The sequence below is a fragment of the Erpetoichthys calabaricus genome, chromosome 1 (genome assembly GCF_900747795.2).
Source record: "Erpetoichthys calabaricus chromosome 1, fErpCal1.3, whole genome shotgun sequence".
Taxonomy (NCBI): domain Eukaryota; kingdom Metazoa; phylum Chordata; class Cladistia; order Polypteriformes; family Polypteridae; genus Erpetoichthys; species Erpetoichthys calabaricus.
The window spans coordinates 75,362,843-75,388,601 of NC_041394.2; the positions used below are offsets into that span (position 1 = coordinate 75,362,843).

Sequence of the window (25,759 nt, forward strand, 5' to 3'; positions counted from 1 at the left end):
GTGCCAGCTTAAGTGAAAAATTAAGGAAAACGTACTAAGTAAATGCAACACAAACACTGACTTAATCAGTTTTAATGCGAAAAGATATTGACAGAAGAAAAGAAGAAGCGGTCCACTAGGGTGGAGAAAAAAACAGCAAGCGCATCAACCTCTGAGCAAACGAATGCTAAATTTACAGAAAGAGAATGAAAACTAGGAATGCTCAAGTGAAGTGTATTCACTGCACGTTACCGTTACTGGTTGTTTATAATTTAGTAAAATAGAAAATCTGACATGAGATATAAATACTTCAAGTATCGACACCTTTTGATAAAAAACAGAGTACAGGACAAGCATAATGGCTATTTAACAATATGTTATAAAAATATTTCATTGAGCTCCACCTCAAATAATTTATTGGGTAAATGACATACTAATTATTCTGTACAAAAACAAAATATTTTGTACTACTGTATACTAGAATTAAATGTTACTTTAGTATGCCTGCTGTTTTTTTTTTTTATCTAATCAGGCTCTAGACCTTACTAGGCCTCGTGCCACCTATCCAGAAGCAATGAGAACTTTACTACTCGGGGGAAAAAGTGGAAATAATTATCTTTATTTTAGGTCCAATAATATCAATGTGTTTTCCAGCTAATCTGAAATTTTCTCTCATTTTCCATGACTGGAAAACGGTCCTTGCAAAGGTGCGTGGGAGCTATGTCTGAAAAATCCCTGGTACTCAATAGGATTTACCCTCATGGTTGATAACCTTTGCAAACTGTTTTAAACTTGAGTTTTTAACAGCACAGTTAAGATATTGTATTTTACTCATCATTTACAGCAGTTGAACTGTTCGGTTTCATTGTTTATTAGAGACCACTCACACATATAAATATCACCAGACAGAAGAATTGGATTTCTTTATATTTAGAAAATACGCCATGATTATATGTACATTGGCATCCTCTGTGCTCAATCCTGAGACTCTCTGACAAAAGTCAGAAAAGGCACGTACTGTATATGTGAATACATCATTTAGACACCCTTACAAATGATGCAGAGTGGTGGCTCTGAGGCTAAGGATCTGCACTGGCAATCGGAAGGTTGCTGGTTCGAATCCCGTAAATGCCAAAAGAGACTCTGCTCTGTTGAGCCCTTGAGCAAGGCCCTTAACCTGTAATTGCTGAGCGCTTTCAGTAGTGAGAAAAAGAGCTATATAAATGCAAAGAATTACTATTATTATTAAAGAATTATTATGTAAACAAGTGGTGTGCAACAACACTCCTGGAGGGCAGCAGGTATTTATTTCAACACAATTGCTTAATGAGTAGACAAGTATTGCTGATCACTTATTACTCAAGTGACATTTTTCTGCTTCGTCGTTGTTGTCCTGCTTGCTAAGATTTCGAACCGTCAATTGCTGATTTTAGTTTAAAACAGCTGCATTCACAGTTTTTAACAACTCCTTATTAGCAATAAGATGCAAATGACAAAAATGAGCAGGTCTGCATGTAGCTTGTTTCAGTTTATACCTGTGCGTATTCATCATTCACTCTTTAGTTTAATAAATACTTAGAAAGAAAACTAAAGAGGAAACCAGTGAAAGACTGAAAAAATCTCATCTGTTTTAGGCTTTGTAATCACTTTGATAATATCCTTAGAAAGGAATACATATAGGATGTAAGAATGAGCAGACATTGCTCTTTGCAAGGCCAAGCAGAAAAGATTGTGCTGTGTGCATTCCTTTAACAGAAACCTATCAATTGGACAACTTATTTATAAACACAAGAAAATTATCACAAGCATCATGCTTATTTACAGTGAATGATGATGACGTTTAACTCTTTTTGTGCAGTTTAATGATGTTGGAGTGTTTTAAAAAAAGGAGAACTCCAGAAGATTACTTGCCCATATAAACATAGATTATTAATAAACCAGGTATCTGCCTTAACAGATTATGTGGGTGAATATAAATACACTGAATGATAGGATACTTTCACTATTCTCTTCAGCTGCCTTGAGCATATCAAATGTTGTATGGCATCAACCATCCTTTAACTAAACAAAACAAAAACAAAGATTGTTTTTGGCCTTTCATCCTCTACTAATAGTATCAACTTCAAACATAGTCCACTAACACCACACATCAGGTCTTAGAAACCTTGGTATCACCTTTGACTCGGATTTCAAACTTGATAACATATTTTTTGGTCAAACATTGCCATTTTCAGCTTAGGGCCTTCACTAAAGTTAAACCATTTCTAGCTTTCAATGACCAGGAAAAACCTCACTCATGCTTCTGTTGCATTCCATTTAGACTACTGTAATTCCCTCTATAATGGTGTTTGCCACTCATCTGTGCAGAGTAGAACTAATTCAAAAGGCTGATGCCAAAGTCTTGATTGGCACACACAAAAAAAATGCACTTCACATTTCACCAGTGTTAGCATCTCTTCATTGGCTCCCTATGAAATACAGGGTGGATTTTAAGATTTGAATTCAAAGCCTTACTTGGGTCTGCTACCACTTATCCTACCAATCCCCTCTGTCCACCTGATCAATTACTATTGTCTGTTCCACGCACATGATTGAAGCTGTGGGGTGACTGTGCCTACGCTGTAGTGAGTCGTTAGCTATGGAAGAGCCTGTCTCTCTCAATAAGCTGCCAAAATGTATTATTTTAACATCAGTTTAAAAACCATACATTTATTCACATGCTTTTAAGTTGCACTGACAGTCTAGCTTAACTTTGCAGTTTTAGTGGTTTCATTTTTTAAACTATATATTTTACGGTTGTTATCTTTAGGGCACTGCTCTTAGCTATGTGTTACTTTTGCATTTTTATAATTTTATTCTAATGTGTTGTACTTGTTTTTTACTCAATTTTCATATCTGTTGATAACTTCATTGTTGTAAAGCACTGTGATCAACTTCCAGTTGTTTTAAAAGTGCTATATAAATAAATCTTAATTTCAAAACCAATGTGGTAATGTAGCTTTACACATACAATATCCATTTCGTAAACAGGCCCCAACAGACATGAGATAACACACTGGGAGACCCAACTCCAACCCAAAATTAGTAATATATCGTTTGGGACATAAGCAGATATTATCACCTACCCTCAAAACTAAAAATCAAAGTTACACCATGGTCCATTTTAATGATTCTTTTGTAACAACTGTTTTCTAACCGAGACAGTATTAGCTTAATAGAACTAACTATGTTACTTAAGTAGTATATGAACAAATGTAAATCAAATGTTACTGTATATATGATGATATATTCCCCATTCTAACACATCTGTGAACATCAGAAATAAAATACGAACACCAGCAGAAAGAGCGATATGGCATTGGGTAACAAACTGAAAGATGTCTTCTCCATATCTGACAAGACACATCTGTTATGTCAGTTGAATATTACCAAACACATGGTTCAGCTCAACTCTCTTTTTAGCCACTTTTCACGCTATATACAAACGATCCTTTACTGCAAAATCGGGACTGCTTCGCTATTGTAAGTCATTAACAGATACTTGAAGCCAACTACGTAATTTATGAAACCCTCCGGCAGTACGGCCGAAGGTCTGAAAACTCCCTGCTCTCGTTCTCCGTTTGAATGAAATCATCCTTTGCCCTCACCCGTGCTTTAGCTTAAAAGATCATTCCCAAAGGGTTAAACACAAAAGAAAACGACTATTTACGCCGATAAAATAATACAACTTTTATTAAAATGTGATGCTCACAAAATGCGACTGACTAGCAAAACTTCCTTTGTTGGCTGTTAAGCAACTAAACTTTCCTAGCTGCTTGGGGGCACAATGAATAAACGTTGTTTTGCCGGTACTGCAATTTTAGTATGAAACCACCTAAATCAGCTTTTGCTGTTAATGAGTAATCAAATACGACACAATCTTTTCTTTGTTCGCTCACAAGCAAACAATACGTCCGTAAAGAAATACCTCTTTTCGATAGGAGAAAAACACTTACAGTTTGACTACATTCTGCACAACAGCCGCCATCTTGGGTCGCCTATACGCTCACTGCCTGCAATTGCGCTTGCGCGCTAGAGGACTTACGCATCAGCGAGGTCACCCGAACAGTGCGCAGGCGCTATCTAGAGTCACGTGGACATGCTTCTTATAAACGGTGCGTTGATTGGATAGCTTTTGATCCTGACTCAAGCATGACGTAAGGCTTGGGTCTCGCTTAAAAGTACCGCCCTAATTCAAATAAAAGCCCATCGCGTGCGTTTGAAATTAGTAATAGATGAAAGGTGAAGGGATCATGCTTTAATCTGAAATTACAGTAATCGAGGTACAAGTAAAATCGTATTTGTACTTAAACATTAAATGGGTAGTCTATTCTCACTTTCAAACTCAAAAGGTAGGCTGTTCAGCGTAAAACACGGTCATAGGGAAGGCGCGTAAATTAGGAGTTTTATGGCGCTTTGCTTTAATTTGGTGGAACTTCTCCAATAGAAACTCGCATATGTGCCATTGTTGTTACACAGGCCTTAAGGCCGATGCTATTGGATGTAGCCCCTGCAAACTAATAATTAAATGAAGGGGCATTTGATAGTGGATGAATGGAGAGATGGATGGTTATTCCAATGCAAATTAAAGTAAGAAGCAACATAATGGCACTCAAGCTAATTGTAAATTAGAAACATCATAATTTAAATGTATACAGTGCAAGAAATTTTAACACTGCAATGAATATTTGTTACACAAAATATTTACATGTTACACAAGTGTCCTGAGACAGAACAGTAACGCTGTTAAATTATTAAGTATGTAGAGGACAGCCGGCTGATAGGACACATCTGCAGAACATGAAAGCCGTCACTTTGTAAATTGTTGTATTAAGAACCATCTTACTCTGAATGTCAAGAAGACCAGAGAAATAATAAGACTTTAAGAAACTGTCCTGTTGACCCATCATTTTTCTGGGGGAGGAGGTAAACAAGTGACTGAATATAAATATTTTAAATCACAAATTATGTTAGTTTATGGTTTTCTCATAGTATTTGTATTGTTGTACTTTATTGTGGTTTATTGTCTCTTATTCTGTTTCAATGCTTTGTATATCCTTTATCCTTGTGTAGTGTTCTATTCAAATATAATGTATTCAATGCTATATATGCCCTGTTGTTCTTTCTGAATTTCTATGAAACACTTTGAGCATTGCAAATGTGCTATATAAATAAAATTCATTATTTTATTATTAACTACCATAGTTAATAATCTTAATTGGAATATTAATACAAAAACACAATCAAAATGCAATTAACACTTATTTCTCTTCAGTAAGCTCAAGCCATTTAAAGTGGACAATGTCCTTGTGTTGTCCTTTCATTGCAGTGTGACCCAGTCTGTCATCACTTTTGAATTCTTTCCCTGGTTTGACCTGATTCTTTGTCTGACAAACCAAAATTTTAAAAACTTCGGATTACCAAACAGCTAAATTTATTGGGACTGATGCAGATGATTTGGTAAGTGTGTGTCATAGGGCAATGTTGAAAAAACTTTAAAATGATTTCAGGTCGTGATAGGCAGCAATTACACACAGAATTATGGTAAATAAGGGAGGACTGTCGCTTTAAAAACAGACAAATTGCTCCAGAAATTCCTTTCTTCCCAGCGCCATACATCTTTTTAACAATGAATATCAGAGATAATAAAACATTCCAGAAATGTAGAAGTTTTCATATGTATCAGGTAAAAAAATGCACTATCAAACTTCTACAAGTAGTTAGCAAAGAATCTCCTAGAAGTAGTTATCAAAGAATCTCTTTTCAAATGATGAAAATGTTTTAAAATTTTTGTATAAGTTTTTAAACCTCTCTTGTCTCTGTTTGTTGTTTCATCTCATTTCTGTCTGTTATTGGATGCAACTAAAAAGGCAAATTTCATATTTTCTTGTGTAAATATGACTAAATAAAATATTGAGTCCAGATGATGATCTTTTTATTGTCATACCTTTATCAATGCAAACCTTCATATGATAACTTAATATAATGCCTTTATTATTGCATGCCTTCATGTCTTAATTGTTCATGTTTATCAATTAGTGTCATATGATACATTCATAGCACATCCTTATGTTTTGAGTTTGCGTTATTTTTATTGTCTAGAGTAACTTCTGAATAATACTGTTGTTGGCTGACATTTAAAATCTGGCAAGAAATATTAATAGTTTGTGTTAAGGTCTTAAATTTATATTCATTTTAATTCATTATGTTATTGTATAGCATACTTACACCCTCAGAGTACTTAAATAGGATTATTCATATTATAGATCAACAATAAAGAAGACAAAAATTACAGCATGAAAAAAAGGACCTTTGTCGCACTTATTCACACCTGGAATTATGGCAAGGACCCCAGAAAGTATGAAAAGCACACACACACACAAGGAAGCCATGATAACTAGGAAAGCACAAAGAACAAATTAACAAGAAAATAAACAAAGCCCTACTGTCTATGAGGTTTGTTCGTTCCTCCACATTCTCAGTGCCAAAAACACTCCCTTTTTTCTCTCAAACTTTGTCTTCACCCCTAACTCTTTTCCCAACTCCACATTGTATCTACTAAAATAACTTATTGTGTCAAAGCAAATTATCACAACATTGGCTGTTGCAAGCAAAATGATCATTTTGGTCATTGACTTAATCAGAAATGAAAACATGTAAATAATTATTTTTTTGGTGATGTAAGCAGAGTGTTGTTATGAACACCATACATAGAATACATTAAGTACCAACTCCAGTGATATTGAAAATATGACAAATAAGGTGATTCAATGATACGATGCTCATGCTGTGGCATACAGTCATATGAAAACGTTTGGGAACCCCTCACAGCCTGCATAATAATTTACTTTCAGCAAAAAAGATAACAATGGTATTTCTTTCATTTCCTAGGAATATCTGAGTACTGGGGTGTTTTCCAAACAAAGATTTTTAGTGAAGCAGTATTTAGTTGTATGAAATTAAATCAAATGTGAAAAAACTGGCTGTACAAAAATTTGCGTCCCCTTGTAATTTTGCTGATTTGAATGCATGTACCTGCTCAATACTGATTACTTGCAACACCAAATTGGTTGGATTAGCTCATTAAGCCTTGAACTTCATAGACAGGTGTGTCCAATCATGAGAAAAGGTATTTAAGGTGGTCAGTTGCAAGTTGTGCTTCCCTTTGACTCTCCTCTGAAGAGTGACAGCATGGGATCCTCAAAGCAACTCTCAAAAGATCTGAAAACTAATATTGTTCAGTATCATGGTTTAGGGGAAGGCTACAAAAAGCTATCTCAGACATTTAAACTGTCAGTTTCAACTGTAAGGAATGTAATCGGGAAATGGAAGGCCACAGGCACAGTTGCTGTTAAACCCAGGTCTGGCAGGCCAAGAAAAATACAGGAGCAGCATATGCGCAGGATTGTGAGAATGGTTACAGACAACCCACAGATCACCTCCAAAAACCGGCAAGAAAAATACAGGAGCAGCATATGCGCTGGATTGTGAGAATGGTTACAGACAACCCACAGATCACCTCCAAAAACCGGCAAGAACATCTTGCTGCAGATGGTTTTTCTGTACATCGTTCTACAATTCAGCGTAATTTGCACAAAGAACATCTGTATGGCAGGGTGATGAGAAAGAAGCCCTTTCTGCACTCACGCTACAAACAGAGTTGCTTGTTGTATGCAAATACTCATTTAGACAAGCCAGATTCATTTTGGAAACAAAGTCTTTGGACTGATGAGATAAAAATTGAGTTATTTGCTCATAACAAAAAGCGCTTTGCATGGCGGAAGAAGACACCGCATTCTAAGAAAACACCTGCTATCTACTGTCAAATTTGGTGGAGGTTCCATCATGATGTGGGGCTATGTGGCTAGTTCAGGGACTGGGAACCTTGTTAAAGTCGAGGGTCGGATGAATTCAGCCCAGTATCAACAAATTCTTCAGGATAATGTTCAAGCATCAGTCACAAAGGTTGAAGTTACACAGGGGTTGGATATTTCAACAAAACAATGACCCAAAACACAGTTCGAAATCAACAAAGGCATTTATGCAGAGGGAGAAGTACAATGTTCTGGAATGGCTGTCATAGTCCCCTGAATATCATCGAAAATCTATGGGGTGATTTGAAGCAGGCTGTCCATGCTCTGTAGCCATCACATTTAACTGAACTGGAGAGATTTTCTATGGAAGAATGGTCAAAAATACCTCCATCCAGAATCCAGACACTCATCAAAGTCTATAGGAGGCGTCTAGAAGCTGTTATATTTGCAAAAGGAGGCTCAACTAAGTATTGATATAATATCTCTGTTGGGGTGCCCAAATTTATGCACCTGTCTAATTTTGTTATGATGCATGTTGCATATTTTCTGTTAATCCAATAAACTTAATGTCACTACTGAAATACTACTGTTTCCATAAGGCATGTCATATATTTAAAGGAAGTTGCTACTTTGAAAGCTCAGCCAATGATAAACAAAAATCCAAAGAATTAAGAGGGGTTCCCAAACTTTTTCATATGACTGTACAATATGTTGGTCAGCAAAAGTTTAATGTAATGAACAATATTAATGCTGAAATTTAAAAAGCATGTATATCCATAACATACTAACATATCTGAGCAATTTAAATGGCATTTTGCTCGTTTGTGGTGTGTGTCAGCTTACAGATCACTTGACAAATGCTTATGGACTACAGGTGGGCAGCAGATCACATTTTGGCTTATAATAATTTATTGTGTAATGTATTCTGCTTCATTTTATGAATTTATAGTAGGAGCCTGGTTAATGAATATGAATAGTTGGAGAAGCATGAATATTGACCCCAAGTTGTCTTTAAGTATTGTGGAGAGAATGGTTTATGTAGAGTCATATCATGAATATACTACTACAAGTTTCATCAGTTTCTGGCTTGCATGCCACAGTATGAACAGCACTGCTTTAGAATAATTACATATAACTGAATTTTCATATCAGTGTTGCAGTCACACAGTAATAGCTTTATAGATCAATCTGTATCCAGTCTTTTTTTATTGCAGATGCAATGGCTGATATCATCTGAAGAGAATTTCTTTTTGACCATGAAAGAAGAAAATCAAAAAGCAAAGAGGCAAGTACTGTTTCAATGCCAATATATACAATATTTCATAAAAAACATTGAGAGACAGACAGCCAAGTAAATATCCCATACATCTATCTCCAGCAGGCAGTGCATAGTTTATTATAAGAAACCTAAAATTTTGATATTTTGAATATTTTCTGTATTATGATACCACAATCTAGTACCAGACTGATTATGTGATTTTAATTGGTCTTGTTATGATTCAGCATCAACCACAATATAACATCCTCCTGCATATCAACCTAGTCAAAAACCCACAATGAGCACTTTACATTGCAAAAAATTTCAGTGACAAATCTCTGTATATAAAATGACCAAACATCCTGCATCCGTGCCTGGGCGTAATGTTTTCTGGCATCCACAAGATGGCTGCAATGTCTGATGGACAAATGCATCAGGAAGCACAAACAAAGGGGCATTAGATAGACATGTTGACAGAACTTTATTTGTCCCCAGGGGGAAATTTGGCTTTTTACAGAAACTCTTGGAGGACTAGCATATCAGGTGAACTGAAGTTCATAAATGCACAATGTTATTGAAACAGGCGAATATACCATTGTACCCATTTTTATAAACATGTGTTTCACTATGCTAGTATTGTTAAAAAAACACATGTTGCATGCACATTTTTGTAATTGGAGCACAGGTATATTACCCATATTAGACTTGCTTAGCATTGCTTAACCAGTCCATGGGGCAGATCAACACCACAGTCATGTTTTACCATTGAGCTTTAATTAACAACTTTGCCTCATGTCGTGCCATTTTACACCCCTCTTTTACATTTCCCCTTTTAATGCTCCTGGAGATCCAATACCAGTATAAGTTAAACTTGGTGGTAGCTTAAATGAGGTGAGATGTGCAGAACTTTTTGCAGAAACTGACTTTGAGGGCTTGTCAGCCTAGAGAGTGACCAAAACTGCAAAGATGTGCTGTAAGCCATAATAGCAGAACTTCTCTGTGGGTGGCATCATCACTTAGAGCACACTGATATCTTGTTTGATAAACAGTCGATGCAGTTAGCAGTGGGTGTACTTCTCCATCCTTAAGTCACTTTTCAGAATTTGGCAAGAAATCATTAGTTATTATGAAGTAAGCACATCAGGCCTATGTTGAAATGTTTAATTTTGTTTGCTGATTTATTTTTATGAAAAACCACTTAGAAATTGGCTATTTTGTTGTATAGCTCTGTAAGTTTGGTGGGGAGTTGAAGAATGTATTTCACGTATTGCTCTCAGAACAAATTATTGTACTTGCCATTCTTGTTTTTTATTGTTTTGATTGTATTGTATTTTATTGGCCTTTTTCATTAAATACAGTGTATAAAACAAATCTCACTAATTAGATATCCTTCTTGTTCACAGTTTATTTTTATGTGAAACATACAGTTAGCTTCTCCTCGAACCGCCACCTTATCGTGGTGGAGGGGTTTGCGTGTCCCAGTGATCCTAGGAGCTCTGTTGTCCGGGGCTTTATGCCCCTGGTAGGGCCACCAAGGCAAACTGGGTCTTGGGACGTGGAATGTCACCTCTCTGAAGGGGAAGGAGCCTGAGCTTGTGTGCAAGGTTGAGTGGTTGCGGCTAGATATAGTTGGGCTCACCTCGACACACAGCTTGGACTCTGGAACCAATCTCCTTGAGAGGGGCTCTCTACCACTCTGGAGTTGCCCCCGGTGAGAGGCTCCGAGCAGGTGTGGGCATACTTATTGCCCCCTGACTTGGAGCCTGTACATTGGGGTTTACCCCGGTGGACAAGAGGGTAGCCTCCCTCCGCCTTCGAGTGGGGGGACGGGTCCTAACTGTTGTTTGTGCGTATGCACTGGACAGCAGTTCGGAGTACCCACCCTTTTTGGAGTCCCTGGAGGGGGTGCTAGAGGACATACCTTCTGGGGACTCCCTCATACTGCTGGGAGACTTCAATGCTCACGTGGGCAATGACAGTGAGACCTGGAAGGGCGTGATTGGGAGGAATAGCCCCCCTGATCTGAACCCGAATGGTGTTTTGTTATTGGACTTCTGTGCTCGTCACGGATTGTCCATAACAAACACCATGTTCAAGCATAGGGGAGTTCATTTGTGCACTTGGCACCAGGACACCCTAGGCCTCAGTTCGATGATCGACTTTGTGGTCGTGTCGTCGGACTTATGGCCACATGTCTTGGACACTCGGGTGAAGAAAGGGGCGGAGCTGTCAACTGATCACCACATGGTGGTGAGTTGGCTTCAATGGTGGGGGAGGATGCCGGTCAGGCCTGGTAAGCCCAAACGTCTTGTGAGGGTCTGCTGGGAACGTCTGGCAGAGCCCCCTGTCAGAAGTAGCTTCAACTCCCACCTCCGGCAGAACTTCGACCACATCCCGAGGGAGGTGGGGGACATTGAGTCCAAATGGGCCATGTTCCGTGCCTCTATTGTTGAGGCGGCTGACCGGAGCTGTGGTCATAAGGTGGTCGGTGCCTGTCGTGGCGGCAATCCCGAACCCGTTGGTGGACATCACCGGTGAGGGATGCTGTCAAGCTGAAGAAGAAGTCCTACCGGTCCCTTTTGTCCTGTGGGACTCTGGAGGCAGCTAATAAGTACCGGCAGGCCAAGCAGAATGCGGCTTCGGTGGTTGCTGAGGCAAAACCTCGGGCATGGGAGGAGTTTGGGGAGGCCATGGAGAACGACTTTCGGATGGCTTTGAGGAGATTCTGGTCCACTGTCCGGCGTCTCAGGAGGGGGAAGCAGTGCAGTGTCAACACTGTATATGGTGGGGATGGTGCGCTGCTGACCTCGACTCAGGACGTTGTGGGTCGGTGGGGGGAGTACTTCGAAGACCTCCTCAATCCCACTAACATGCCTTCCAATGAGGAAGCAGAGCCTGGGGACTCGGAGGTGGGCTCCCCCCATCTCTGGGACTGAGGTCACCGAGGTGGGTCAAAAAACTCCTTGGTGGCAGGGCCCCGGGGGTGGATGAGATATGCCCGGAGTTCCTTAAGGCTCTGGATGTTGTAGGGCTGTCTTGGTTGACATGTCTCTGCAACATCGCATGGACATCAGGGACAGTGCCTCTGGATTGGCAGACCGGAGTGGTGGTCCCCCTCTTTAAGAAGAGGGTGTGTTCCAACTACAGAGGGATCACACTCCTCAACCTCCCTGGAAAAGTCTATTCGGGGGTTCTGGAGAGGAGGGTCCGTCGGATAGTCAAACCTCGGATTCAGGAGGAACAGTGTGGTTTTCATCCTGGTCGCAGAACAGTAGACCAGCTCTACACCCTTAGCAGAGTCCTGGAGGGTGCATGGGAGTTCGCCCAACCAGTCTACATGTGTTTTGTGGACTTGGAAAAGGCATTCGACCGTGTCCCTCAGGGAATCCTGTAGGGGGTACTCCGGGAGTATGGGGTACTGGACCCCCTGATAAGGGCTGTTCGGTCCCTGTACAACCGGTGTCAAAGCTTGGTCAGAATTGCCGGCAGTAAGTCGAATCCGTTTCCAGTGAGAGTTGGACTCCGCCAGGGCTGCCCTTTGTCACCGATTCTGTTCATAACTTTTATGGACAGAATTTCTAGGAGCAGCCAGGGTGTTGAGGGGGTCCGGTTTGGTGGACTAAGGATTGGGTCACTGCTTTTTGCAGATGATGTTGTCCTGTTTGCTTCATCAGGCCGTGATCTTCAGCTCTCTCTGGATCGGTTTGCAGCTGAGTGTGAAGCTGCTGGGATGGGAATCCAAATCTGAGACCATGGTCCTCAGCCGGAAAAGGGTGGAGTGCCCTCTCAGGGTTGGGAACGAGATCCTGCCTCAAGTGGAGGAGTTCAAGTATCTCGGGGTCTTGTTCGCGAGTGAGGGAAGAATGGAGCGTGAGATCGACAGGCGGATCGGTGCGGCGTCCGCAGTGATGCTGGCTCTGCATCAGTCTGTCGTGGTGAAAAAGGAGCTGAGCCGTAAGGCAAAGCTCTCAATTTACCAGTCGATCTATGTTCCTACCCTCACCTATGGTCATGAGCTATGGGTAGTGATCGAAAGAACAAGATCGCAAATACAAGCGGCTGAAATGAGTTTCCTCCACAGGGTGTCTGGGCTCTCCCTTAAAGATAGGGTGAGTAGCTCAGTCATCCGGGAGGGGCTCAGAGTAGAGCCGCTGCTCCTCCGCATCGAGAGGAGTCAGATGAGGTGGCTCGGGCATCTGATCAGGATGCCTCCTGGACGCCTCCCTGGTGAGGTGTTCCAGGCACGTCCAACCAGGAGGAGGCCCCAGGGAAGACCCAGGACATGCTGGAGGGACTATGTCTCCCGGCTGGCCTGGGAACGCCTCGTGATTCTCCCGGAAGAGCTAGAAGAAGTGGCCGGGGGAGAGGGAAGTCTGGGGCATCTCTGCTCAAGCGGCGGCCCCCGCGACCCGACCTCGGATAAGCGGAAGAGGATGGATGGATGGACATACTATATGCTTAAAGTGCTCCCTCAGTGTTTCTGAAGATATCTCAGGGGTTACATTGGTCTCTATAAAAATATCAATTTGTTTAGAAATTAATATAACAAAGTCTTTGTCTCCTAATAGTTAAATTACCAATGCCATGAAAAGCTGCCATAGTGAAGTGTAATTATTTAAATTCTACATGGCAAGTGGTCAGAAAATGATAGCACTGTATTTAAAGGATTTAAGAGGAATCAAAAACTTATCAGTAAAAAAAAGCCACTTTATAAACAGTTATGCATTACCTCTGAGAAATAAAAGCAATATTGCCTCAACTATTGTAAAAATCTCCCTGGGGCAGACAGACAGTTATCTTTAATAAAATCAACTTTTGCAGTTTGCAATATACCTTCAAAATCCTATGCCACGTGAGAGCCCATTTTGGACATTACGGCTTAATATGTGAATTCTTTATTATGCAAATTGGGTGTGTACAGTATATATTTACTAGTTTGGTTTTGTAGGGTCTCATAAACCCAAAAGACCATGATGTAGTGCACCACAGGGAATGATATTATCTAAGTAGCTGCGAAGGGGATTGCTTTGTGTATAAGAATTCCATTTCCTCAGGTCTTTCTACTATAGCTAAAGTCCATCCATCCATCCATTTTCCAACCCGCTGAATCCGAGCACAGGGTCACGGGGGTCTGCTGGAGCCAATCCCAGCCAACACAGGGCACAAGGCAGGAACCAATCCCGGGCAGGGTGCCAACCCACCGTATTATAGCTAAAGTAATTGTCATAAATTCTTCTAATAAAACATGGGATTAATGATACATTGAATAAACACTAAAGAAAACTAGTAAAATTCAAAAACAACAAATCTAAATAGTGGCTTTCTGTTTGCAGTTAAACTAAAATACATTATACTTACACATTCATGTTTGCTTGTTACTTAAAGTTATACTCAAATGCACTTCATTCACAAAAATCAGATTTCATTATTCTCCTGTTAAAAGTTAAATTAAATAATAATAATACATTTTATTTACATAGTGCCTTTCCCATGCTCATGGTGCTTTATAGAGTCTCAGAAAGAACAGCAGGATATATGTAACATTGGATTCAAATATTTTCTGTATAATATACTAAAACAGATATGTACAGGATATACAGTGCTTCAAATAGAATAGAATAAAAACAATAAACCAGAGTAAAATATTAAATTCAATACTAAAAAAAGCCTGAACAAATAATATAATTTGTGATATAACACACACAACTTATCCTGATCATCTGGACAGAGATGTAAACTGAAAGAAGGGGCAGAATGCCAGGCTTCCTCAACAGATGACTTTTAAGTTGTTTTTTAAAATAATGAATGGAGTCAGCTGATCTAATTAATTTCGGGAGGTCATTCCAAAGTTTGGGTGCTACAGAGCTGAAGGCGCTGTCACCCACAGAGTGCAGGTTAGTGTGGGGCACAACAAGATTGCCAGAATCAGAGGACCTCAGTTGACGAACAGGAGCATAGCGATAGAGAAAGTCAGTGATGTAGTCTGGTGCAAGGCCATATAAAGCTTTGTAGGTTAATAATGGAATTTTATATTCAATCCTGTAAGACACAGGGAGCCAGTTGAGGTGAAGCAGAATGGGTGTTATGTGCTCACTGTTGCTGGTCTGTGTTAGGACCCTTGTATCAGAGTTCTGAGTCAACTGGAGCTGTAATATAAGATTAGAAGCGACACCTGCCAGTAGGGAGTCACAATAATCGATGTGGAATGTGATAATTGGATGGACTAGTTTCTCAGCATTAGAAAATGAGAAGAATGAGCGAACATGGGATATGTTACAGAGGTGGAGGTAAGTTACTTATTGTGGTTTACGTGGGTGGCATAAGAAAGGGAAGAATCAAAAATGACATCAAGATTCTTTGCATTAGAAGAAAGTCTAATGAGATCGTCAGCAAGAATGTTTGAAGAGGAACTAATTTTCTTAAGTTGCGCTTTAATGACAATTTGCAGGAGTCAAGTTTTGTTGCAATTTAATTTTAAAGAGTCCTGCTCCATCCAGGTTTTAAATTCACTGAGGCAAGTTGTGAGCTGAGAAAGCTGTGATGAAGTTTCACTTTTAACATTGAAACTGAGTTGAGTATCATCTGCATAAAAATGATAACCCAGTCCAAAGCTACAAATAACATGGACAAGGGGAAGCACATAGATATAGAAGAGCAGAGGGCCGAGGACAGAGCCCTGAGGAACTATTTGTGTAACTAGCGCTGAGAAGGAACCTGCTGTTGCTAAGACTAATGTACTCTTTCCTATCAGGTAGATAGGACTGAAACTACTGAAGGGCAGTGCCAGAGGTACCCAGAATGTTCTCCATTCTCGGCAGTAGAATGTCATGTCTGACAGTGTCAAATGCTGCACTCAGGTCTAACAGAATTAATATGCCGGTTTGTCCAGGGTCTGCTGCCATAAGGTAATCATTAGTTACCAAAAGAAGAGCAGTTTCACAGCTGTGCTGTGCTCTGAAAGCAGACTGTTAGAGTTCCATCAGTTTATTAGAAGTTAAGTAATTGGTGAGTTGGGAGGCTACAACACGCTCAGGACCTTTTGACAAAAAAGGTAAGTGTGAAATAGGCCAAAACTTGTTAAGATTGTGAGCACCAAGACCCAACTTTTTCAATACTGGGGTTACAGAAGTAATTTTAAAAGTGGTTTATTAACTACAGGGATCTAAAGAGGTGGGTGAAATATATCAAAATTGTCCAGTGGCTAAAAGTGTAATTGAAAATGATCAAAAATGGTTCATCGGGAATGCATAAAGGAGATAATAAAGAGAAGGATCCAAAAAAATGGGAAGCATTTGCAAAAAATAAGCACAAACACAATGGTGCAACTTATTTTCAAGTGCAGGGACTAAAACAGTGTCATGAGGGCTTTATAACACAATCAAAACAGCTTTGACATACAAAAACCAATTAATAAAAAAGTAATTATTTACAATAACTACAATGAAATGTGAATGTCCCAAAACATGTAGAAAAATGTATATAAACTGCAGAACTAATGTTGATCTTTCACTATTAAACACAGTCGAGGAAGATGAAACTTAAAACACAAAAACAATCCATAATCCCAGAAAAAAGGAATGTATACACAAAATGTGCATTAAAAATCCAAATATATAAATACCTCCACTAAACAATAACTATCACTAGGAGATAATTATATCAAAAGAAAATGTGTGCACAGTATATACAGAAAAATAGGCACAAGTCACAATTATTTATTCCACTTCAAAATGCCCTGTAATAAACCACCACCTCGCTGTCAAACAGTCAAAAGATGACCCCAATTCGCAGAAAGTATCTTTTATACCCTGGTGCCCTTTGACCGACCAATCATGCGTCATGTTGTCTTTTTCTACCAATTGCAGCTCATGTGGGCACATTCACCCTGCCCATCTCATCACACCTCTGCAAGGGTTCTATTAATTACATTGTAGCCTTGCATGTGAGCGTGTGAATTCACAGAGTGCCAAGCCCGAACTAACTGGCTTCTCACTACATTATGGTAAATTTTGAAGTTCTTTTAAAACAGGACCCCTAATATTTCCAACATGTCAGCAATTAAATGCTTCACACTTCTTTCTCCACATCAGCTGGCGGCCACACAGACACCAGTTTCTGCCCCGGACAATATGCAAAACTGCATAGGACTCCACACACTTTCCACTTGTGTCCAGTCACCCACATCCCATCGAAGTAGTGCTAAAACACTAGTGGATGTGTTTCCTTGCACTTCATATTTATATAAAGGTAAACGTCTTTACTTTTTTTTCCTCACAATCTACAGTAAAACTGTAAAAAAAAAAAAGTTATTTTTCTCTTCCCTGGTAATTCCTGTCCTGCGGTGGGTTGGCACCCTGCCCGGGATTGGTTCCTGCCTTGTGCCCTGTGTTGGCTGGGATTGGCTCCAGCAGACCCCCGTGACCCTGTGTTCGGATTCAGCGGGTTGGAAAACGGATGGATGGATGGTAATTCCTGACTATGCACTTTTCCACACACCCCAGCTTAGTAACTGCCCTTTGCAGTGTCTTAACTCCTACAGAGCTGGTTTAGGATACAAACACTTCCATTGCCAGGGACCTTTGAGTTTCATTACATCTTTAGCATCGCAGATACCAAGGTTGTCATCATAATGGGCATCACACTATCAGAACAATCGCATCAAATGTCTACCCATGACAGAGTCCGGGGAGGTCATTTTCATTAGAGATCTTTATTTAAATCCTAAATGTTTCACAGGTACCTAAGTAATGAATGCATGAAAGCATTTCCAGACAAGAACTAAAACACTTTTCTTCTTGTGTAAATGGCATGAATCTCAGTGGGAGCGAAACACCATTTGTTTTGTGGATTGTTTTGCAAAGCAGAACATTAATGTTCTTTGCAAACTCAATTTGCACAAATCATTTTTCTCATCACTTGTAATGAAGCTCACCAAAAGTGTTAAAGTCTCTAGTATTTAAACAAACTCAGGAAGTCAGAGCATTACCATTAGATGTGAATCTGGCTTAAGCATCTATGCCAGACTGTGGGGAAGACCAAATGATTCCATTTCTTGGCTCATCTGATTTAATAAATTCAAAGACATCTTCAAAGCTGTTTTCATGGAGGGGGTGGGGGGAATGGCACTGCCTTACATGTGACTTTGAAAGACAGACACATACCATCTGGGGAAAGACTGCTTACAATAGACAAATAAGAGACTTGCATGTTAAGGCAGGTGACGTTTAGCTGTTTCACCATCTTTCCTTTGTAAGTAAACCATCTGTAGAAAATAAAAGTGCCGCTTTCTCAATATATATACAGTGTACAGTGCCTATAAAAGTATTCATCCCACCTTTGAAGTTTTCACTTTTTATTGTTATACAACATTGTATCATAGTGGATTTAATTTGGATTTTTTGACACTGATAAATAGAAAAATACTCTTTAACAGGTCTCTCTAAAGTGATCTAAATTAATTACAAATATGAAACATAAAATAAGTATTCACCCCGTTCAAGTGAAGTTGTAGATTCACGTTTAGCAGCCATGACAGCCTTGAATCTGTGTGCACAGGTCACTCTCTGTCAACTTTGCACTTTTTCAGATTGCATGGTGATCGCGAGTGAACAGCCTTTGTTCAAGTCTGGTTCTTTATTCTCGGTTGCATTGAGCTCTGGGCTCTGGCTCGGCCAGTCCAGGAAATTAACTTTGCTGTTTTTAAGCTATTCCTGTGTAGGTTTGACTTTATATGTGTGATTGTTGTCTTTCTGAAAAACAATCTTCTCCAAAGGTGCAGGTTTCTTGCAGAGTATATCAGATTTTCCTCCAGGATATCTCTGTATTTTGCCATATTCATTTTACCTTCCACCCTCACAAAGCTTCCAGGACTTGCTACAGAGAAGCATCCCCACAGAATGATGCTGCCACCACTGATGGAGTGTTTTTGACAACGTGCAGTTTCTGGATTATGCCAAACATGGCATTTAGCATGATGAGCAAAAAGCTCAGTTTTGGTCTTGTTAGACCATAGAATCAGTGTACTGTATATCTAATTTCAGAGTCTCCCATGTGTCTTCTGGAAAACACTAGCTAAGATGTCATGTTTGTTTTTTTGTCTTTGTCTCTTCCATAAAACTGTAACTGGTGGAGCACCCAGGCAACAGGCAACTCCAATCTCAGCCACTCCTTCAGAGTTCTCAAAGGTCACTTTCTCAGTACTCTTCGTCTTGCACAATCAACCAGTTTTTGTGGATAGCCTGCTCTATGAAAGTTATAACCTTTCTGTTTTCTAATGATTGATGTAACTGCACTCCAAAGGATTGATTCAGAGACTTGGATATTTTCTTGTATCTGTCCCCCGATATGTGCTTTTGTTCTCTTTGTCTCTGTTGAATAGGAAATGTCACCATCACAAGTTAGACCTTCCAGATAAGGAGCATTTATACAATCAATAGTACTAGGGTGTTGTACCATGTTAGCCATTATGGATGTAGTGAGAAGTCAAGCAAGTGATCTCTGTTTATCTAATTATGGGATTTCTAAAGCCAATTGGCTGCACCAGTGATGATTTAGGTGTGCCAAATTAAAGAGGTGAATACTCAGGCTATCAATTATTTTGTCTTTTATATTTGTAATTCTTTTATACTATTTTGCAGAGATCTTTTTCACTTTGACGTTAAAAAGTCTTTCTGTTGAAAAATGTCAAAAAGACCAGATTAAATCCATTGTGATTCAGTATAAAAACTTCCAAGGGGTTTGGATACTTTTGATAGGCACTATATATATACAGTGGTACCTCGGTATACATCCTTAATCCGTTATGGATCCTTTGACTTATACCAAACAGGATGTATACCAAACGAATTTTTCCCATAAGAAATAAAGGGAAAATTATTAATCCGTTCCCATGAAAAAAAAAATCCCATTGTTATTGGCATATTATACATTGATGGGGTTGTATAAAATAATTTAAACACTGCTTAATACTAAAATACATAAATACAAAAGCAATTAGATGAAATAAATTAAAATTTAACCTCACTTTACTTTTTAATAACGTCTTTTTTTCACAATCGTAGATACCGTCGTTCTCAGCATACGGTATGCAGCAGCCATGTCCCGGATACGCATGCCACCTTCATACTTTTCAACAATCAATTCAAATTTACACGAAAAAACACAAAATCACATGAAAATTCACATAGAGTTATAGCGCGGGTTGTTCACTGAATGATAGCAACTGGTGTACTGACGCTCATGGGCAGCGTAGGGTAGTGTGCGGTGTGACGATGAAGGTCCTCTCCACACTCCCATACGTCCTTACGGGGAGTCCTGAACCTGACAGTGTCGGTAATGTCACCGAGATGAGCTGACAAATGAGGACAGTTCTCAAATGAAGCCAGGGGATAGTGCAAGAATGCCAAGTGCTTTTATTTAAAAAAAAATCAGTGTCCAAACAAAAAGTGCAGTGCATCTGGTTTCAATAAGTAATTATTTAATAAATATCCATAAAACAAGTGTTCTGTGGGGATAAAAACAACAATAAATAAATCCGATAAAATCCGAAGTTAAAAATGCAGTCTCACTCTTCCCGATCACAGCTCACCTGTGCAGGTGCGACTTGCTCCAACTACCTCATTAACTTCCCCGCGGTTGTGCAATCGCGCCCACGGAGAACGACACAGCTATACAGGTTAAAACCTGGCCCTTTTTTTGAAGCCGTGGACCCGCTATACCACTTTTTCGAGTCCAAACAGTACCTGTATACCAAGTTGGACGTATTCCAAAGCAGACATATACCGAGGTACCACTGTATTGTGGTGTACGGCTGTGGCCTTCTCCTGTCAGGAAGCCCATCTGATGGAAGGACCGGGGGAGAGGACATGTCCACAGCAATATCTCCCCCAGAACACGAGAGGGCAACCCCCCTGGATTGCATCGGGGCCTTGGACATGGAGCATGGAAGCTCAACCCGGTTGGGGCCTGTGGCCACCGCCAGGGGATGCCTGGACAGTTCTGGAGCCCTGGACTGCAGCACTTCTGCCACATCTAGAAGTGCTGCCAGAAGAGGATCCGGGTGCCCATGCAGCACTTCTGCCACACCCGGGAGTATTGCCGGAAGAGGATCTGAGAGCACCTGGAGCACTTTTGGGTGTACTATAAAGGAAGCTGCCTCACTCCGTTCAAGGAGCCAGAGTCAGGAGGTCAAGGACAATATTTGCTGGGAAAGGAGTGGAGATGGCAGAGAAGAGAAGAGAGAAAGAAAAGATAGAAGGGACTGAGCAGTATTGTTGTGCGGGACAGTTTGTATTGTGTTCTGAAGTGGGGAGCGGGGATTAGAGCCGCCACACGAAGACAATAAAGAGTGTACTGCTTTTGCAGTGGTGTGTTCTGCCAGTCTGTGTCCAGGTTTGGGGAGCTGCACTCTCCAAGAATTTCACAATATATACAGTATATATATATATATATATATATATATATTTGATATATATATAAATAAATATATATATATTGTCACACATGCGCATTTAGAAAGCAGCCAACAAGCCCTAAGGTGAGTGTTATTTCGCTAGATCAGGGGTTGGTTACGTGCACTGATGTCTCTCTTTGTCTACAGAAATAAAGAAGAAAAACCATAATACACCTACTTTACTTCTTGTCTCTTAAAATGGTCACCATCCCATACAACAAAACATCCGTGACGTCACTTCCAGCTCTGCCATGATGACATCACTTCTGGCCATTCCCAATGACGTCTCTTCCATTTTTGTCACTTCCTACCATCATGTTTTTCATTTGTTTATATAAATGCCATTTACCTGAATACCTGTGTCAAATGTGATCAGTTTTTTTATTTATTTTGAGCGTTTTTTTCATCTTTGTCCATCGGACAATATACAGGGTCATTCCCCGGCTCTTTTGAGTGTTATTTTGTGGTTAATTTCTTCCCACTATATATATATATATATATATATATATATATATATATATATATATATATATATATATAGATATAGATATAGATATAGATATAGATATAGATAGATATAGTACCTGTCAAATAATACAGAGTACACAACACATGTTTTGCCCTAATTGAGGCTCATCAGGTGTACACAACTTTCCCTGCAGGGATCAAACCTCTGACCTATATATTTAGTATATGTGTTTGTGAGATTAGGACATGTGCAGGGAGTTCTGGTTATGCAAAAAGGCAGGCTGGCTACTTGTGAACTCATAGCACACATAAACAACAAAATAAATTTTAGCCAGTCTGCGATGTCTTGGATATGTGTGTGTACACATAGATATATAGTACTTCTTCAAAATTAAAAATTGAACCAAAATATGAAATAGATTCCATTCCCTGGACACTCTTCAAGATTTCCTGATGGAAGCTGTTGACATTTGACAGGTGCTTCTCCCCTCGCTGCTCCTTTTTCCTGCAGTTTTTCAGGTCCCTCCTGTCAGTGTCTGTTGCCATGCAACACTAATCAGATGGCAGTCACATGATGCTGTGGCTAAAAGATGTAAAATAAGTAACCTGGCAGGGACTCTTCACTCTAACATTTGTGTATCCTGACTTTCGGAAAGCAACTTGTCTAGTGTTCTATGTTACTGAAAAACCCAGTGATATGAAAATCAAATCTTTGCACCATCATTTTTAAAACCTTTTCTTCCATTTCATGTAATGTTCTGAAATTTACCTTGAATCAAAATAAGAGACACAGTAGGAATTCTCATCACACACAGCAGTGCAAGATGTTCAGATCTGGAATCAATATCCATCTTAAATTTAAAGTGCTAAATAAAGACTGGCAAGCATATCATTTTGACAAGATCCTTTCAAAATCAATATATCTTAACAAATAGTCACTTGATCTTTAAAATTGATGCCCATTATGTCTGTAATTTCCAGTAAATGTCAGTTTACTTAAAGACTCTCCTTTTCCTGGTGTGAACAGATTCCTGCTTTTTTTTGGTTTCTTTGTTGATGTTACTATGTCTGTAGAATATTGCTGATTGGTAGTACAGTATATCCTTGCTGCACGTATAGTGATAGTAAAGTGTACCTGCAAGCTTGCCTACCACTAGATGGCAGTCTGATTAAGGATTTCTCATCGAAGTTACAAAAATTGCCTCCTCAAAGAAAACCTTCTCAGTGTCTTTTTTTTACTAACGGGATAAAGTGCATTCCAAAATGTGCATATACCAAGTCTGCATTGTACCTCCCACACATTGCTGCAGAGTCTGTAAAATAGGACGTGGCACAATGGTGCAATGAAAGGACTGCTATCTCACAGTACTAGTATTTTGGCCTTATGGTGTGAAATTTGCATGTTCTCCTACCGTGTTCCCAAGATTCTCTTCAGTTTTCTCCCACATTCTAAAAATACTTTGATAGATTAATTGGATGATTTTTAAATTGCCTGTTGTTAGCATGTTGAAGCTACATGCAACTCTAAAGTACAAAATGCATGTTGAAAAAAATTGAATGTCAAATTGGCATTTGTCCAGGTACTTTGTTTTTGGTTTTAGGGCAGATCTTTAATTCTTACTCAACAACTTCAAAATTCTGGAGTTACAAAACACTCTATAAATAAAGTCGCTACTCATTTCTCAACTGCACATCGTCTACTCCTTCCTGTGCCCATGATCATCCTACTGGGAATTTGTTAAGTGATATAATTTCAGACCATTGTAAGTGCAACATAGATATCCAAGTCTTGTTTTAGTCACAGGCAGGACAACAGCAATGGGGTTAGTTAGCATAGCTGCTTCCCAGCTTTTGGGTCAAAGTCAGTTGTGGAGTGTTGCATGTTGTCTTGCTAATCATTATGTTTTTCTCTCATCATCCCAAAGGTGTGCAGCTTAAGTCAATTGGTGACTCTAAACCAGTCCATTATGTCTGAATGTGGGTGTGAGTGAATGTGCTCTGCAAAGCGTTGGCCTCCCATCCAGGGTTAGATTCTACCCTGGGTCTAATATTACTCAGACTAGATTCAGGTCCTTATGTCCATGTACACTACCTAAAAGAGCATGTTCAATAAATGATTAAACTTCTGAAAACAGTCCAGCTCACCACTTCCAAATTAGCAACCTGGTGTACATCCATCATTTCCTTCTATTGTGTATGGTCTTGAATATCTTAAACTTGCTGGGTACAAAGTCAGCCCTGTGAGCAGAACGCTCAGTGAATTCCCATTTGATTTTGGCAGATCTTCTTGCTGTTTGGTGCGCCCAGCCATTTGGCATTTTTCCAACAATGAAACAAGTCTATGGAAAAAAAAAAAAGTTAAAATTAAAGAAGTACTGAAACATTGGCTTTTTAATTTAGATGGAACATTCTACATATTATGGTGGGGTGCTATGCTGGAAAGGCATTGCCAGAGGGAAAAGGGAACAGGGGCAGGGCCCATCAAGGCCTTTAAGGGAGCAGAGACAGAGCAAAAGGTATGCTTGCAGTTAGGAATCAAATCATCATGGGCCTCATGTATAAACAGCGCATACACACAAACATTTTGCATACACCCATTTCCATGCACACTTCAAGATGTATAAAAACTAAACTTGGCATTAAACCACACACATTTTCACAGCAGCCTCACATCATACGTACGCAAGTTTCTGCTCGGCTTTGCAAATAGGCATCACCCAGCATCATAACAGTGCCACTGTTTCTGTGTTGTGTCCCTTTCCTTTTTAGATACGCATCCATGATGCGGGATTTATCAAATACACTGAAATTAATTGCATATCGTTTACAAATTTAATTCAATTGATTGTAATCATTCTGTAACAATATAATGGTGCATGGAATGGCCAAACTGTTCTGACTACCATAGCTGCTTTAGCATTGTTAGAAGACATTGCAAATGGTAGAATTAGAAGAGAGCACGTATTTATAGATGATGACGACTGGCTTCTAAGTCGATTTTGATTTCCAAGAGCCATCCTCTTGGCGCTTTGTGCTGAACTGGTGCTGGCTTTACAAAGGCAGACTTTGAGGAATTGTGCTCTACCTGCTTCTTTGCAAGTTCAGTCCACCCTCGGGTTTTTAGCTACAAGAGCTTTTCAACGTGAAGTTGCTGACCAATCAGGTATTTCGCATCACTGAGTTGCGCCATGCCACTTGTATAGGATGGTATTATCCTTTTTTCATCCAGATATATAAGATTTTCTTATACTGTGGTTGAACTGGAAAACATCAAAGTGCAATTCGCAACAATATCTGGTTTTCCAAATGTAATCAGAGCTGTCAACTGCACGCACATTGCTATTGTAACAGCACTGGACAAGTTACATCAGCCAGGAATGAGTCTCCAAAAGAATGAGCTGCCATTACATCATCTATAGCTGGAGAGCCTATAAAAAAAAGCAGCCTCACACAGTCGCAGGTGCTTTAGCCAATTTGTGCGGCAAAAGGCAAGCAGTCCTTATAGTGAGTCGCCTCAAAGAGCCATGTAAAGAGCAGAGAATCGATCCATTGTGACATTCAGCGCCAAAGCTACACTATAAAGGCACCTTCAAAAAATGAATTTTCTTATGTAAATAGAAAGTATTTCCGCTCTATTAATGTGCTATTCTATAGTGCACAGAATGCATGTTGCATTGTGCAAGCATGTAGCGTGCTGCATAATGTGGCATACAATCGTGACTTGCCCATACCTGAAAAGGTATGATGAAC

General features: G+C 39.7%; 1 protein-coding gene across 2 annotated transcripts in view; it reads right to left on the reverse strand.

Annotated features, from left to right (window-relative positions):
• LOC114652092 (zinc finger protein ubi-d4) overlaps window positions 1-4,086 on the reverse strand; it is a 71,508-nt gene extending 67,422 nt beyond the window's left edge. For both annotated transcript variants that reach the window (XM_028802294.2, XM_028802284.2), the window contains exon 1: window positions 3,975-4,086. In XM_028802294.2, the coding sequence (XP_028658127.1) occupies window positions 3,975-4,006 (32 nt within the window). In that variant the 5' untranslated portion in view covers window positions 4,007-4,086. The remainder of the gene's footprint in view (window positions 1-3,974) is intronic.
• Between the last annotated feature and the right edge of the window lie 21,673 nt (window positions 4,087-25,759).